General features: G+C 32.1%; 1 protein-coding gene across 7 annotated transcripts; it reads right to left on the bottom strand.

The window, feature by feature from the left end:
- Window positions 1-905: 905 nt before the first annotated feature.
- Window positions 906-17,021, bottom strand: LOC132754987 (tubulin polyglutamylase TTLL5-like). Of its 7 annotated transcripts, XM_060745753.1 has the most exons (10): window positions 16,996-17,021; window positions 14,602-14,720; window positions 14,172-14,284; window positions 13,646-13,792; window positions 12,382-12,582; window positions 10,908-11,000; window positions 9,705-9,788; window positions 5,995-6,748; window positions 4,314-4,384; window positions 906-3,351 (listed from the first exon to the last, which is right to left on the bottom strand). In XM_060745753.1, the coding sequence occupies exons 1-10, from the start codon at window positions 17,017-17,019 to the stop codon at window positions 3,344-3,346; spliced, it is 1,614 nt and encodes a 537-aa protein (XP_060601736.1). In that variant the 5' UTR covers window positions 17,020-17,021; the 3' UTR covers window positions 906-3,343. The 7 variants fall into 7 exon arrangements, with proteins under 7 accessions (XP_060601736.1, XP_060601735.1, XP_060601737.1 ...); XM_060745752.1 differs by lacking the exon at window positions 906-3,351 and having other exon boundaries at window positions 4,235-4,384; XM_060745754.1 differs by lacking the exons at window positions 906-3,351; window positions 9,705-9,788 and adding an exon at window positions 9,463-9,486 and having other exon boundaries at window positions 4,235-4,384.
- Between the last annotated feature and the right edge of the window lie 251 nt (window positions 17,022-17,272).

Raw genomic sequence — 17,272 nt, 5'->3', positions numbered from 1 at the left:
TAAATGGAAGTCTGACTTTTTACTCTAAAGCTTCAATGGGGGCAAGAGGTTTTAGATGAGCTAAAATATTTTTCCTCTGCAGTACTGAAACATCTTTTTTTCCAAATATTACTTTTCAATATTCTTTTATTTCATTACGAGTTCAATCAGAGATGAAAATAACGCTGAAAAGTTTCTATTCGTTCGATACAATTTCCATTACAAAATGAATAATGTAATTATCTATAGGTATTAAAATATATTTAAGGTCAAAACCAATTTGTTCAAGAAATTTATGAATCATTTACAAGTTTCTATATATATTTCAACAGGATGTATCGAGGATAAATGCAACCTAGTTTCTGAAAACATCGTTAACCTCATTTGTTTTATCTGCAAACATCACAGATCTACAAGAGTTCAAGCACCAAACACCCATGACCATCTAACTAGTACAAATCACACATAATTAGAACGTACGGCCACATCAAGTTAACTACTTTTTAATCAGATTTGTCAATTTAGTGTTTTTACCTTTACCATGTTAAAATGTTCAGTTTCAATGCACAAGTTTCCAAATAAACTACTGTATGACTTCTACATTTATAAAACTTTAAAAATATCTTCTTTTTTTAGGTTTAACTTCCCGATTCTGAACTGCTGACACAATGAGTTATCAATAAATGAGCCGTGTCATGACAAAACCAACGTAATGGGTTTGCGACCAGCATGGATCCGGACCAGCCTGCGCTTCCGCGCCGTCTGATCAGGATCCATACTGTTCGCTATTCGTTTCTCTACTTGTTATAGGGTTTGTAAGCGAACAGCATGGATCCTGATCAGACTGCGCGGATGCGCAGGCTGGTCTGGATCCATGCTGGTCGCAAACCCATTATGTTGGTTTTGTCATGACACGGCTCAAATAGATAAATAGTTTTTTAAACTGCTATTGGAATGTAAAGCCATGGGAACACATTTCATCATATGTGTCTTTTATAAAAGAAATTCAAATATAACTTACAAAACAATAACAAAAAATGAAATATATAAATGTTATTAATTTTGAAATAAAATTCCATACATTAATTTTAATGTTCAGTATATACTTTAAGAGTAAGGTAAAGGATTTAAAAAAAATAATAAAACAATAAATAGCCCAAGCACATCAATTTTTTGGGTAAATAAATAAAATCATTTAAAACATTATTTTCTGATACTTGGCACCAATATAATCTATTAAAAAGTATTCCATAAATAATAAAAATAAATAAAAAATAAAATTTTTGATGTCATGGAAATGGCTTATATCCTTACATTACAAATCAATATTACTTTTAAGAAACAATATCAAAATCTCTTTGCTGACAGACCAGTTCCCAATGAAGCATTTTGAGCTAAAATAATTTCCTGTATACATAAACTACAATGTTTGGTCTTGTTTTGTTTTTTTTGTCAAGGATTTTTTGCCTGAATTCAGAAAAGTTTGATTGTTCATACAAATTGTAATAATTTGAGCCGTGTCACGACAAAACCAACATAATGGGTCTGCGACCAGCATGGATCAAGACCAGCCTGCGCATCCCCGCAGTCTGATCAGGATCCATGCTGTTCGCTATCAGTTTCTCTACTTGTTGGTTTTGTCATGATGAGGCTCATTTAAGTTACCACTAACTGATTAATTTCATCACACTTTATACATGCAATCTGAACACTGTAATTATACATTACTATTACACATAAATTACAATTACAAATTACAATTACATATTATATATAATGATATCATGCACTTCTATTACCAAAAAATGAAAATGGAATGACACACTAATTTATTTACACTATTATATTACAGTTATCAACCAGATAATTTACTATTTTACCACCTTAGTTCTATACATTACTATTTCAATAATTACACACTTATCACACATTACTATTTCAGTAATCACACATCTATCACACATTACTATTCCAGTAATTACAGGATAAAATGTTGTATTTATGTATCACAGATCATGTAAATGAAAGCACATATAAACAATGGAACAAATAACGGACGGAAATATATATAGGTCTATATATACAAAATAATTAAATCATATAAACAATGTAATTATGGCATTCAAAAAATAATTAGGAATTCACTTTACCCCAAAGGTGCAAACTTCCAGATAATATTTACTACTATATACACTATAATAACAATTTTTACATTCATAAATCAAGTTTCTAATTTTAGCTTATAAATGGATGAATGCTTTTCTGAATCTAGGATAGGATAATTAATTGATTTAACTTGCCGATACTATTTTTCTATATTGAAATTATATCTATCATACCAGTTAAACACTTTCATGCTAAAAAAATAAATCAAAAATGTGTAAAAATCAAGTATCTTAATAAATTAATGATATAAGAGCAATGTTCTGCTTAATGTTCCAGATTAGCTTGGAATCTTATACACAGATAGCTTGGAATCCAAGATCCAGATTAGCTTGGAATCTGAGACCCAGATTAGCTTGGAATCCAAGATCCAGATTAGCTTGGAATCTGAGACCCAGATTAGCTTGGAATCTTTGACCCAGATTAGCTTGGAATCCAAGATCCAGATTAGCTTGGAATCTTTGACCCAGATTAGCTTAGAATCCAAGATCCAGATTAGCTTGGAATCTGAGACCCAGATTAGCTTGGAATCCAAGATCCAGATTAGCTTGGAATCCAAAATCTAGATTAGCTTGGAATCTGAGACCCAGATTAGCTTGGGATTTTAAACCAAAATTAGCTTGGGATCTAAGACCCAAATTAGACAGGTATCTGAGATCTAGATTAGCTGGGATTCTTAGAATCAGATTAGCTAGGAATCCAAGACCCAGATTAGCTGGATAACTGAGACCTAGATTGCATGTTATCTGAGATATAGATTAGGAGGGTATCTGAGATCCAGTTTAGCTTGGAACCTGTTACCCAGTTTAGCTGGATATCTGAGACCTAGTTAGCTGAATATCTGAGACCTAGACTAGCTGGATATTTGAGACCCAGATTAGCTGGGCATCTAAAGCCCAGATTAGCTGGTAATAAGTGATAATTTTCATTGTCTTTTTATGATAAATTAGTTTAAAAATCACCAATCCAGTCCTAATAAAGTACAATTCTATCACAGATATATGGAATGATATGGTAACAGTAAGTCATTGTGAAGGTCATGTTTACACAGAAAGAGAGCTGATGATGCTAGGTTTTGCTGTAGATCTATCACTGTAAAGTTATCTCGTTAGTTATCTGACATGTTGTACTTTTGTTCATCAGTGTGTACTCTGACCATCTCTTAATACAGTTGATGTCTCTATTCTGTTCACCATTCACACTACCATCCTGTAAAAATATAAATCAGATTACATGACTGTATACAAAATAATCAATAAAATATGATTAGTTTCCTTTTTTCAAAAATTAGTATGTGTTACACCACTTTTTTCTATCTATTAATATTCTATTTCTATACTGAAATTCACTTTAAGTAACCCAATGTACATAGATCTCAATTTTGGTCACATGAATTACAATATCTTAAAGTGAAAGAGTGGGTACTATCTCAGTTTAACCTTTCCATAAATAAATGGCAAATATAATAAAGTACAAAGTACCGCATTTCATCTGTATAAAATAAAATTTATTCCATATTTCAATATTTTTTTGAAGTTAACTAACCTATATTTTGTTAAAGGTTAAAGTGGATTGGTCTACAATGGGCACATTTTCTGTAAGTATTTCAAAAATAAGTTATAAGTGATTTATCATGAACATTTATATGATGAATAATAATACTTTGATCTAGAATACTTTATTATCTGCTATATACTATATGCTATATGAATACATAATATCAGATCTTATATATCTTACACTTGCCAACAACATCCATATATAATTCTTTCGTGATTTGTTGTTATATCTGATACTTTCAATACTATCAACATAAATATGCATTGTGCTGCAAACCTTCCATTAAAGACCAAATCACTTTAATTGAGCAAAGCTGGCTGCTGACACTTGACATTTTAAACAACACTGCAGTGTATCTGACAACCTCATACTTTCAACCCATATAATTTCAGATTTCTATACATACATGCTGACAAAATTACTTTACACTTGTGTAAATGCCACACAATGACAACAATAACTTCAGTGTTTTTTCTCATTTTTCTAAAAATAAAATTAGAATATATGTGTACTAGAACGAGACACGGACATGATATTTCCATTACAAATCATTTTATGACTACATTTTGTACATCAATAGTTCTCATTACATCTGACAATCCAATACCAACCTCCATTAACATTTGATTTGTCCGTAGAACAGAACTGGAAATTAAGACTGGTCTCCTCCGGAACTGCTCGTCTGTAATAAAAATCAACAAACCAGTCAGTATATACAGGCAATTTAGTTCCCCCATGATGTCACGGCTAATTGGTCATGTTTATCTAATGATTAGATCAACTGTTACAAATGATTAAACGTTAACAGTGTTTTATTTAATGCCACAAATAGCTTAATATACTCTCTAACATACTGATTTACTATCTGTTTAAAAAAAAGCCTGACCTGAGTACAATATTGAGCATGTGTGTATGCAATTTGCACATAATAATAAATGTGTGAACATTATAACACTAAGGTAACAAATCTACTTATAAATATAAACTATGGGTTTTTTATATGAAAAAAAATCAGTAGGGTATTGCATAATACTAGTAGGTTAATTACGTTGTACTAAGATTACAATAGATAAGTATAAAGCTTTGCAGCTATGGCATCTAGTGATTATTAAAAATATAATAAAACATATACAATAATTGATTGTCTAGTGAACAGGCAACCCTTGCAATACAATTTTGACATTGGTTATATTGACATGGTAATACAGACTGTTTATTTTGTATTATTGTTACTTCATCAAGTTCATGTACATGTAACAAGAGTTTAAAAAAATGTAACTGATGATGATGTCCATACTTCTAAAATAAAAAAAAAATGTTTTCTCACAAAAGATTATTAAACAATGCAATTGTGTGACAGACTAGCCATAATTTATATCAAAATTATGACATGATTTTCAACTGATTTCCAAACGTCTCAAAATAACATTTTTGAAAACAAGAGGGCCATGATGGCCCTGAGGTCGCTCACCTGTATATAGGCCCCCAGAGCTGGGCCAGTTTAAACCCCAGGGCTTTTATTTGAACAGACTCGGAAGAGTCACACATTAGAAGATGTGTCACAATGTTAAGTTTTTACAACACACATAAAATGAAAAACAACGATCTACCCCCCCTCATTGGCAGGGCCAATTTTAACCCAAGGGCTTTTATTTGAACAAACTTGGTAGAGACCCATAAGAAGATGTTTCATGCTAAACATCTTAGCTCTAACTCATTGGGTTTTTTAAAAGAAGATTTTTAAGTTTTTACTATACACATATAGTTAAAAACAATGATACCCCCCCCCCCCCATCGGCAGGGCCAATTTTAACCCCAGAGCTTTTATTTGAACAAACTTGGTAGACACTCACTAGAAGATGTTTCATGTCAAATATCTAAGCTCTAGCTCTTAGGGTTTTTTAAAAGAAGATATTTAAAGTTTTTTCTTTCGATTGCCATGGCAACCAGAGTTCTGCATGGAATTAAATTCTTTGAACAACTTTGTTAAGGCTTCACACAAGGAACATCTCTGTGAAGTTTCATTATGATCTGCCTTATGGTTTCAGAGGAGATGTCGTTTTAAAAGTGTGAACGGACAACGGACGACGGAAGACGTACGATGGAAGACGTACGACGGACGAAGAGTGATCCTAATAGCTCACCCTGAGCATATGCTCAGGTGAGCTAAAAAGGGACTGAAATATTCATTACTTAAATTCAGATTGAATCACATCACAAAATCATTCTGAGTCTTCATTACAGTGTAGCTATACAAACAGGACATGATGATGATAAATGACATATATATACCTTGGCATTCTATGATGAGCACTAGCTGCTTTCCTAGTGCCTGGTCGTACAGGTGGTTTTGGTGCATACATTTGCACCATGGTTGCCTCTGACTCGGGCCGGTCAAGTTTAAGCAATGATTTCTGTACAGCATGTGCCTGGGCAATCATAGCCTGATGTTTAGCCTTACTCTGCTCTAACAACACTTTACTCTGTTGCTTCAGTGCTTGTTGCTGCATTATCTGGTACTGTTTGCTTGACTGAGTGGGTGTATGGTAGTTCTGGGGAGTCACACCTGTCACCTGATTGTACGCTAAGGCAAGATCATTTTGCCAGTTAGGTCCTGTATCCTCAATAAAACTATTAAATGTAGCATTGGCACTTTGTAGATTAACATTTGACTGTTTCCTTCGATGAGCTTCAAATGATTTCATGTCTATGGCAGAAGGTGAGCGTTTTGGTAACGTACCTGAGGGTGGTCTATTTTTAGTAACATGTTCCTCCATGTAAATATATTTACTATTTATATCACCACTACCTTTGTCAACTTGAGGAGCACTGCTTGAGCTATTGATATGTTGTAATGAATTAGTGTCATGAACATTCACCGGTGTCCTGGAATCAGGATGGTCCCTGTTACCACAAGCAGACGATGGTCGACTAGCAGAGTCGGACGGCACTAAACTAGTTCCGTTGTAGGCAGAATATTGCCGAGCTTGCTGTCTCATCGTAAGACGCTGAAGAGCTTCAGTTATTACTTTATCGTTGTATGGATCTGGAAATAAATCGTAACGTGCATATTTCACTTAAATGGCATTGTGTACTTGATAACAAACAAAGCTGTACAAGCTATTTCTTTGTCTTTGAAAAAATTTGCAGAAAAAAAAGATATCATCAAAAGCATTCTGTTTATTGCATGTTCGTTGAATAAAATTATAAAATAACTGGCCTTGAGAAAATGAGAATGATTACTTTCTGTACAAAAAAACAATCTATTTTTGCTTCAGAAAATTCTGATACATGTATTTGTTAATTTAACTGTGCAAATAGTAAGAAATTGATGCCTATAGACCTTGAAGAATGGTCTAGAAGTTTCTATAGGAAAAATATGTTGTTATTTTATAATTATGACCATAACAATTCTCTTAATACGTTTAAGAAAATGATGAAACATAAATCCATGTGTGAGAATTATAGAAAGAGAACACCAATAAACTGGATAAAAGCTTCTAGGAAAAGCAAAATGGTAATTGAAAAAAAAAGTGTAGCAAAAATAAATTTCTTGTTATCACAATTATAATTTCTTTTATGCAGAGGATGTTAAAAGCAAAAAGGATAAAAAAAGAAGCTGTGCATAAAAATGCTACAAAGTTTTTTTTCGTTCCACTCTTTCTCAATAGATAGATATTAGCAACATTAATAAGTCAAGTTTTAGTGGTAATCATGGGAGGCCACAGGGTTATGCCGCCAGTAAAAAATTCTGGAAAGGGGAGAATCCTTCAAGAGCAATGAAAACAAATAGTTATAAATTGAAGACTAGGTTTTTTTCAAGTCTGTTCATGGGAGACTATTAAAAAAAATGCAACATTTCTTATGGACTGTAGCAATGGCTCAAAGTTGCCCCGTACTTCACTTCAATGTTGTAATAATTTTCTGGTCCTTTGGGATCATTGATTTAGCACTTTTAAGTGTTGAAATTTGAGTACCACTCAAGCCGGTGCTAGGGTGTATGAAGGATGTTGCACTTTTTCATGTACAGACTCAATCAAATAGAACCTGCAATTTTCATGTTATTTTGTTGTGATTAATACTTCTGAGGGATCATTCTTCATCCAGATTTTTAAGCATTATTCAATCCTTAACAGTAACAGGTCTGAAACCCTTGAAAATCAGTAAAATATTACATTTCACCTAACAAAACTAAACAGCTAGACGCTGGTACCTTAATAATAGCATTTCAATCTTGAAATCCTTAACTTTAGCCCTTACCATTTTAAATATCCTAAATGAATGTGTCTGTCTTTCTATCTGGATGAAACTATTTGCAATTTTATGGAAAATTTCAAAACAAGTACTAGATGAATAGTTACCAGTGCAGACTATACTCAGATAGCACTCACATCTTCTTTCAGTCCTGCCAACAAGGCAAGGGCCAAGAATCAACAGTTCAAAATGTCAGTGAAGGACATATCCATGATAACAAGAGCCATGTCAACATGGCCATCCCCCGCCGAATGTGTTTGCTCATTGGAAGAATGTATATGTAGTAGAGCGGAATAATTCCATTTTAAGAGGTCTTTTGGTAATGAAAACTGATGGCTATAGTGATTACAGATTTGAAACCTATGTGAATACTGATGGCTGAAAATAACAAAGGGCAATTACTGAAAAATAATGCAGGGTAGGTTATCATTCTTGTGTGCTGCATCCCTCCTCAGTAAAATCTATCCACCTATGAAGTTTCAAGTTGATACCTCAAATACTTTTTGAGAAAAAAATTGAATTGAAAAATTAAGTATGAAAAAGAACAAAGGGCAATAACTTAAAAATTATAAAAGGTAGAGTTATCATTCTTGTGCAGTGCACACCTCCTGAGTGAGATCTATGCACCTATGAAGTTTCATTTTGATATCTCAAAGGCTTTTTGAGTTATGCTCTGGACAAAAATTAATTTTGAAAAATAACAAAGGGCAATAACTCAAAAATAATGCAGGGTAGAGTTATCATTCTTAAGCACTGCACTCCTCCTCAATGAGATCCATCCACCTTTGAAGTTTCAAGTTGATACCTCAAATACTTTTTGTGATAAGCTCTGGACAAAATAGCATTAAAAAAACAAAGGGCAATAACTCAAAAATTGTATAGGGAAGAGTTATCATTCTTGCGCAAAACATTCCTCCTCAATAAGATCTATCCACCTATGACATTTCATGTTGATATCTCAAACACTTTTTGAGTTATGCTCCACTCAGGTGAAAAATTAGGTATGAAAAATAACAAAGGGCAATAACTCAAAAATTATGAAAGGTAGAGTTATCATTCTTGTGCACTGCACACTTCCTGAGTGAGATCTATGCACCTATGAAGTTTCATGTTAATATCTCATAGGCTTTTGGAGTTATGCTCTGGACAAAAATCAATCTTGAAAAATAACAAAGGGCAATAACTCAAAAATCATGCAAGGTAGAGTTATCCTTTTTGTGCACTGCACTCCTCCTCAATGAGGTCTATCCACCTATGAAGTTTCAAGTTGATAACTCAAATACTTTTAGAGATATGCTCCGGACAAAAATGTCGGACGGAAGGACGGACGGACGGAAGGTCGGACGGAGACTATTTCTATATCCTCCGCCGAAAATTTTCGGCGGGGGATAAAAAAGCTTGTATAGAAAAATGGTTAAAATGAATATGAAAGTTTAATAATAGTAACCATCTTTACACCATCAAATATCTATAAAAATCATTCCATTTTTTTTTTGTTACACATACCTACAACACGAAGCAGTTGTTTCCCTGAAATTACAGGACAAGGAGATATGGCACCCAAGTTTTTTCTTTAATATTTCAACCCAAAAATTTCTTATAATTTCTTACATATGTTTTATCCTTATGTTAAGTTATGTTGTTGGTATTTGAAATGTGACTTAAGCAATTGGCAAAGAAAAAACCTTATCAACTGTTGGATATATCAGGTAACAAGTTTTGTGCATTTCAGGTGCATTTAACTGTACCTGTAAAATTTCTAGCAAAATATTTGCTGAATAATATGGAGGGCCTTTTAGGGGAGCTGCACTCATCAGAGCTAGTTATATCCCCTGAAAAAATGTATCATTCTTGACATATTCATAGCATATAGTTTTTTTTTCTCCCATACTTACTTGTTTTAGCAAAAAATTTACTTGTTTTAACAGAATATTTACTTGTTTTAACAGAATATTTACTTGTTTTAACAGAATATTTACTTGTTTTAACAGAATATTTACTTGTGTTAGGCAGAATATTTGTATAGCAAATTTAAGGTACTAAATTGCATTAGACACTGACAGAAAAATCTGTTTTTAGCTTCAATGTAAAGCCTTGATATACAGACAACTAAGTGCTATTGTGTCTATAATTGTATACTTAAAATTCACATAGGACAAGTCACTAAAATTGTACAGGCCAAAGAGTGCTTATTTAATGTATAAACTTAATTCATCAGTTTTTCTCTTGTACATTTTAGCATTTAGAATTCTATATCTGTTAGAGACTTTTTATATGCAAGACACTTATTAAATATTATAGACCAACAACCACAAATATTAGATTAACTGCCTAATTAACCATTTACGAATTAATTATTTAATCTTAACTTCACCCAAACGTGTTAACTATGTCTTAAGTTGAATACAGCAACTGTTTCCACTAAATACGCATACAAGTTGAATCATACATTTACCAAAATAAATTATGCCAACAAGTGAAATTGTATAATTTTCTCCAATAAAAGCCTACAAGTTAAATTGTTTAATTTTCTCCTATATATGCCTAAACGTCAAATGGTATAATTTTATATGCCTTCCTTTCAAGTTGAAGTTGAATTATCTTTCCCATATACAATGTATACATTAAAGTTAAATTACACATTTTATTCTGAATGTGCCTTCAAGTCAAATTATACAGTTTTTCTTCAGATAAGCCTACATATTAATCTTACACAGATTTTCTCCTAAATTACCACAAGTTGAATTACATCTTTTTCTCATACAAATCAAATGATGCATCTTTTCCAATTACATTTATAAATTTGTTCACATATATGCCTCCATATCAAATTGCACATTTTTCTTTCTCACACCAAGCCCTTAAAACAGTCTATACTATGTTAATTCAAGTACATGCACTTTAGTTACTCTAGGTTTGTGTGTCACACAGCATTATAATATAGTAGGTACCTTGTAAATCTGCAGTACTTCCATATGCACTATTAGCAGCTGACCCTGATCGCGCCATCACCGCTGACGACGGGCGTGACCGTACCTGTTTCTCTGTAAAAAGCAACTTTACTACATAACTACTCTGGTATATCACTAAATGAGATGCGTCACAACAAAACCAACACAGTGGGTTTGCGGCCAGCATGGATCCAGACCAGCCTGCGCATCCGCACAGTCTGATCAGGATCCATGCTGTTCGCCGTCAGTTTCTCCACTTGTAATAGAGTTGGTAAGCGAACAGCATGGATCCTGATGTTGGTTTTGTCGTGACGCGGCTCATTAATGTTATTATCCATATCGCATCTGTGAACTGATTCTTATTCTATTTTTGCCTTATAACTTCTGCAAAAAGCAATCTAACAGAAGAAATTTTGGGGTAAAAAAGCATCTTGTTGATAAATAAGAAAGGCTCATATCAAAGAGCTGCAAAGAGATGAAAAAGTTACAAATTGTCAAAAGAATTTGCCTTCAAACTTTTGTGCCAAATTGTAACAACATATTTATTTTGACAATTTTTTTTGTTAAGCTGGGGATTATAGATAATTGAAGCTGCTCTAGGTCTACCTATTTGTGAAAGGTAAAAAAAAATTTGAGAGAAAAACATCTATTTCTACAAAAAGGGTTTGTTTTTCTGATTAATATATGACATAAAAACATATATGATTTTTTTAAATTGTAAAAATGAAGCATAAACAATAAGGATAATGATAATATACATATAGGTTTCTTGATTTGGGAAGTGAATAAATTCAATAAAAGTGTCAGACAAAATCCTTTCCCCCTTTCTCAACAAAGGCAGACATTTTTACTGTATTTTTTTTTAATGATATAAAGATATTCACTATTTTAAAAATTCATGTAAAGAAGCAATATGTCTGCTTTTGTACTAAAAAAGGAGCAAAGGATTTTTGCTGAGATTTTCAAACAACAGTGCCATTCAAAAGTTGGGAGACACGTGAAGTACATCTTCAACAAAATAAAGTACCCGGTTTTGTTCACCTTAATTTTCTGAGCACAATAAAAACATTTACAACGTAGTTTTGTGAAATGACCCTAAAGACTACTACATGTATTTTAAAATAAAGTCCTCAAGTCTATGAAATAGAAAACTGTCATAGACATGGCATTTCAAGCTGAGAGAATGGAATTATAAAAACATTTGAGCATAGTTCATAGATTAAACTAAAGAAGGAAAATACATGGGCGGACTTCAGCTGACCATTGAATACAAATTGGCAGTTGTGCAGGTGTGACCGCTCGTTTTACTGTAACTGTATTAACCAAAATATCAGTGCAGTACAGCAAAATTAATAAAAATATTGTTCTGATCATCTATTATGATTCTACAGTACCTTACAAATTATTATGTTACACATTATTTTCACCTGTCTTCAAACTTCTTTTGTGGGCACTGTATTTGATAAGAATGTACCTGTTTTGTGAGCAGTGGTTGCAGATCTGGGCCTCAGTGAGGATAGTTTCTGGGTGTATATTTGTACAGCATTGGCATACGAGGCCGCAGAGTTTGTGTTGTAGGAAGCAGGTCGTGTCCCATAGCCTACGTTGCTATGGCTACCCGTATGTGAGGAATGAGGTCGAAGGTCATTACTAGAGGTCGGTACACTATGTATAGCTGGTTGAGCAAGAGAAAGAAGCATGACTAACAAATGACCTTTATTAAAAGTTTTTAGTTTTATCAATTAAAGAATAAAATCTAAAATCATCAAAGCTTTTGTTAATAAATGTTAAAGTATGTTTGCCAAATATCCCCATAAAAACAAAAGTATTTCAATACCATTCAAACCCTTTGCCCTTTATACACAATTAAAAATCTTTTAATTATCTATTTATTAACAACTCCCTTTACATTATAAATGTTCCAATCATACTAATTTGAAAAATTTGTAGTCATAACAATGAAAGAAAGCTGTACATAATTAAAGTTTCTATTAAAAAAATCAATATAAAAGTTACAAAATTCTGTTCAAGTCTCTGAATGGAGGTAGATCGAATAACTTTCATACTAAACAACTGGAAATTAAAGTTAGGTTTTACAATGGTTTTAGTCAGATTGTCAAATGATTTTATCCATCTTAATCATTACCTTTACAGATGTACTAATTACAACTTACCAAAGATAAGAGCTATATTTGTGAACTTATTTATTTCAGTAGTTAATGTATGTAAGTGAAGCATGGTGTTCTGCTATATAAGTTAATGGAAAATTTCAAAGTGAACCAAAAAAAATCTGTGTTCAATATGTTAGTTATGGAAAAAAAAGAGTATTTTTGTCTCTTTGTTGAAAGAAATTCTGATCTATACATGCATACTGGCCCTAAAAAGCATCTACAATGTACTCCTTGTAGATCTATCTAAAATACTAGTAGTTTAAGTGAACAAATTCACTATTTCATTAATGTCCAATGCTAAATATGTAATTCTGAACAGCGTGTTATGCAGTAAGAATGGTCACTTTCTTATATTTAAATACATTTTTTGAAAAAATTTTGTTAAAAAATAATTTTTTATTTTTTACAATCCATGAGATTGTATATGAAGTTTCTAAATGTCTCAAAGAATTATAAAAGAGAAATGTTGTATGTATATACAGAACTGTATGTGCATCGATATAACTGATTGACAGATGAATAGAAAGATGATATAATTATATGATATACTGATGATGATATTTTTACCTTTTGGAACCTCCTCCCAGCCGGTTACAGTTTTTGTCTGTGTTGTAGACCTCTCAGATGTGTCACTGTCTTTCCGTCTGTTTAACTGAACCTGAGAATCTGTCCTCATTACAGGAGATGATGCTCCTATATGCTGCATGGAATTACCTGTCAAACATGGGATACATATTATAACAACTAACTGAAAATGTATACATAAAAAACAAACATAACACAAAATTTGCAGACTACAAGTATTTTAACCTTAAGCCTGTTGGTGGCTACAGAATGGACCAGTCCTTTAACCATTTCCGATATTTTGAGAGGTAAATCAGTTTCTGTTTAAACACTAAAACACTAGGTTTTTGTTTTTGGTTGGGTTTTACGTCACACTAACACAGTATAGGTCACATTGAATTTACAAATATAGTGTAAACTGGTAGTGACACTGTGTCAATTCTGCTGAACATTTCATCAAATGATCACTGGAATATGCTCTGAATACAGAAAAGAGTTCTGGTACAGAAATGTTAAAGACTATATATACCTGTTGTAGGTACATGTGAAGTTGTCTCCCCTGTAGCTTTACCTCCCAGGAAAATGCTTGCTGATTTGTTGATTTTAGTGTATGTTGTTAAAACCTCTTCTAACTCACCCTCGCTGTAAAATAAACAACACATAGGCAATAAGTCATCATAAACTACACTTCACAAATAAATATGTTAATCATAAAAGTGATGTTACGCTTATCCAGGTCTAAATGGTCTGTGATTAACAGATAAACTTTAAAAAAAAACCTGACATTTTGCCATAATTGTGTACAATATATTATTATATTTTACTATGAAAAATTATCAATCAAGTGACCAATGGAAATTTCTATGAATATCTTTCAGAATGTATTGGTAAGAGATGTAGCTATTTATATTCTGTTTAACAGACTGGATACAAATGTCCTCTAGGTTTATAAAATGTACCTTGCAGTATGTACAAATCTGTCAAACTTGTCCTCATCGAGGGCGTCAACACTTTCTGCACGTCGTAAATGTGTATGCTTCCTCTCTAAATGTTTCCTTGCTCTCAACTGTTCTGTTTCCTGAAATCAATGTTATAACAGAGGATAGAATAATCAAAATTAATTGGCTAAAGGAAACATAATCTTGGTAGCTCCATTCAAATAAAAATGCATGCAGTAGCTTTTCTCCCATCTGTTGCATGTCCTGGTATGGTGTAGAGTCTGTTATTGGTGTGAAGGTGATGTTTGTTATGGTATTAATCAATCTGCAAATTCTGCATTCATAAAATTGTATATTTTTTTCTTCAGCTGAAGCAAAAATTATAGTGACCACTAAATTTGATTATTTCAATTAGGAATACTTTTAATCACCAATATCTAATACTGATTAATACTTGATCTTTCACAAAATTCATTTAAATGTTGTTATTCAATTTTTCTGTGACGTCTTTGGAAATGTACAAATTGACAATGTGGGAAAGACCATCCCAATTCAAAGGATATAGTTTTAAAATAAATGTAATCCTTTGACCACAAAATTTCAACTTGTTTTTATTTTTAGCAGAAAAAAAAACCTTTATGTCACAAATTGTTGATAGCTCAACACAACACCATAAATCCTTGTTTAAACCAATACGAGACTAAAATGATGGCAAATTATCATTTTTTAACAGGAAAATATTTTTAAAAAAGTTCATTAAAATGTCAATTTAATAAATTGTGCATCATGATCACCAATTGCAAATTTGAGTGCCACCTGTTCTAGCTAAAATACACAAGTTCTAAATTCAAGAAAATTACATTCATTGAATGTGTGTATAACATTTGGCCAAAAGGTTTTCAATTTAAAAAATTGTAACTTTTTCTATTTTTTATAAACATTTGGAGCAGAAGAATTATTGCTGACTTATAAAGATTAGTTTTTTTGTCAGTATTTTCTTATTCTACAACTTCGCCTTAAAATACTCAACAGTGTTCTGCTACATAAGATTCATATTTTTTTTGCATTTTTACAAGCTTTAAAATCTGCAAAACTTTTTTTTATGGTTTAGTAGCTTCAAACAGAAAAACTAAATTCCAACTATTATCATCAAAATAATTGATCAAATAAAATTACCACTTCAACCTATTTTCAAAAATTAAAAAGTAAATATAATGCACACCAAACTCACTATTAATGCAAGGAAAAGAACATAGTTCTTATAAAAAAATAAAATCCTCAAAATGTGCAATCTAAACCTATAACCTTCAGGGCAAAGTCTATACACATATTCATTGATTCCATTAAAATTTTGTACTTTTCAAATCATGTATTTGTCGCAACACTATTGTTACTTCCCTTTTTGAACCCATAACCTACCAACTTTGTGTAATAGACATGGCCTGCATTGAATATTGGTACAGTCCATTGTTAAGATTGGGGAATTTTAAAATGCAATGCTTAATTTAGCAATCAACACTGCACAATAAAGTGTGTCCTATACATGCAAATACATTTGCTAGAATTCAAAGAGTTAAGTTCATAAAAACATTACATTTTACCCATCCTCAAAATATGCCGAAATGTATGTATAAAAACTATATTAAAGGATAAAAGCTGAAATATTTGACAATATGCAAATTTAGTTCTGTAACTCCACTTTCTTGTATGGTTTGGTTGTGTTCAAGTTCGTACTAAGACATTTTAGAAAATAAATGAGGAGCAATTTCTTCCACCTGTCATACATAACCAAGCATAACCATTGCCCTGAAAGGTTATTCTTAAACCAACACATTCCTTATATTATCTAAACTAGCATTTTTGTATCTATTTCTCTAATGTATTCAACAAAAAATTCAGCAACTCCTTTTAATTCAAAATTGACAATTAATTTCATCAAGTCCAATAGAGGCCAGTTCTCCCTTGGAAAATAACCAATCTGTTACAATCTTTCGGAATCAGTGATGGAGGCAAGCAAAACTGTGTTCTTTAATAAAATATATTACTAAGTTGATTTTTTATTGATGTAAAATGTTTCCTACCTATTACAATTTTCAATTTCCCGTTAACAATCATTACAACCTCTTTTTGAGGCATTGGAGGTAACAGTTAATTAACTGTCAATAATGATGCACTGTCAATATTTATTACCTTAATCATGGGTTAAGAAAATTAATGATTATAAAAATAAACACTATCAAATAAATGTTGATGATGTGATGAATTTATGACCATCATTAGTAGCTAAGACACAAAAATAAAGTTCTATTATTTGAAGCTTCTTAGCCCCAGTGTAAGTATAAAAAAAATAATAAAAAAGGTCATATGGTCACCAAAATATAAACTGCAAGCAACCAATATAATTTTGGTATTTACCAATCTGTCCAATAAGCCGGCCATACATTTCTGAAATATTCAACTTTATTTCTTAATTCAAATATTCAGTGCCCAGTGTTTGTCTATTTATAGGTTATATAATATTTATACATCGGTAACCTCAGCAACAGAAAGAAATAAACATACTATTTGTCTAGCCTGTATCATTCTAGAGTTTCTAAACTATTTCAAGGGTAAATCTACCTAAATGTTCTTTTATCAACATTAATGAAACAACAACAAATTTCCTAAGCTTGCATCACCATGATGATATAAT

The sequence above is a fragment of the Ruditapes philippinarum genome, unplaced genomic scaffold (assembly GCF_026571515.1).
Source record: "Ruditapes philippinarum isolate M1 unplaced genomic scaffold, ASM2657151v2 ctg14725_1_1_1_1, whole genome shotgun sequence".
NCBI classification, from domain to species: Eukaryota; Metazoa; Mollusca; class Bivalvia; order Venerida; family Veneridae; genus Ruditapes; species Ruditapes philippinarum.
The sequence above is the reverse complement of the archived record's forward strand: the minus strand, read 5'-3'. Positions and strand labels throughout refer to the sequence as shown.

Excerpts from the sequence above, each read along its gene's own strand:
- LOC132754987 (XM_060745752.1), bottom strand. The coding sequence starts at position 17,019 with ATGGCCGGCTTATTGGACAGATTG. Across the intron at positions 14,285-14,601 it reads AGATTTGTACATACTGCAAG|CGAGGGTGAGTTAGAAGAGG; the intron begins GTACATTTTATA and ends TTTATTTTACAG. Across the intron at positions 12,583-13,645 it reads CTGGGAGGAGGTTCCAAAAG|CTATACATAGTGTACCGACC; the intron begins GTAAAAATATCA and ends TTGCTCAACCAG.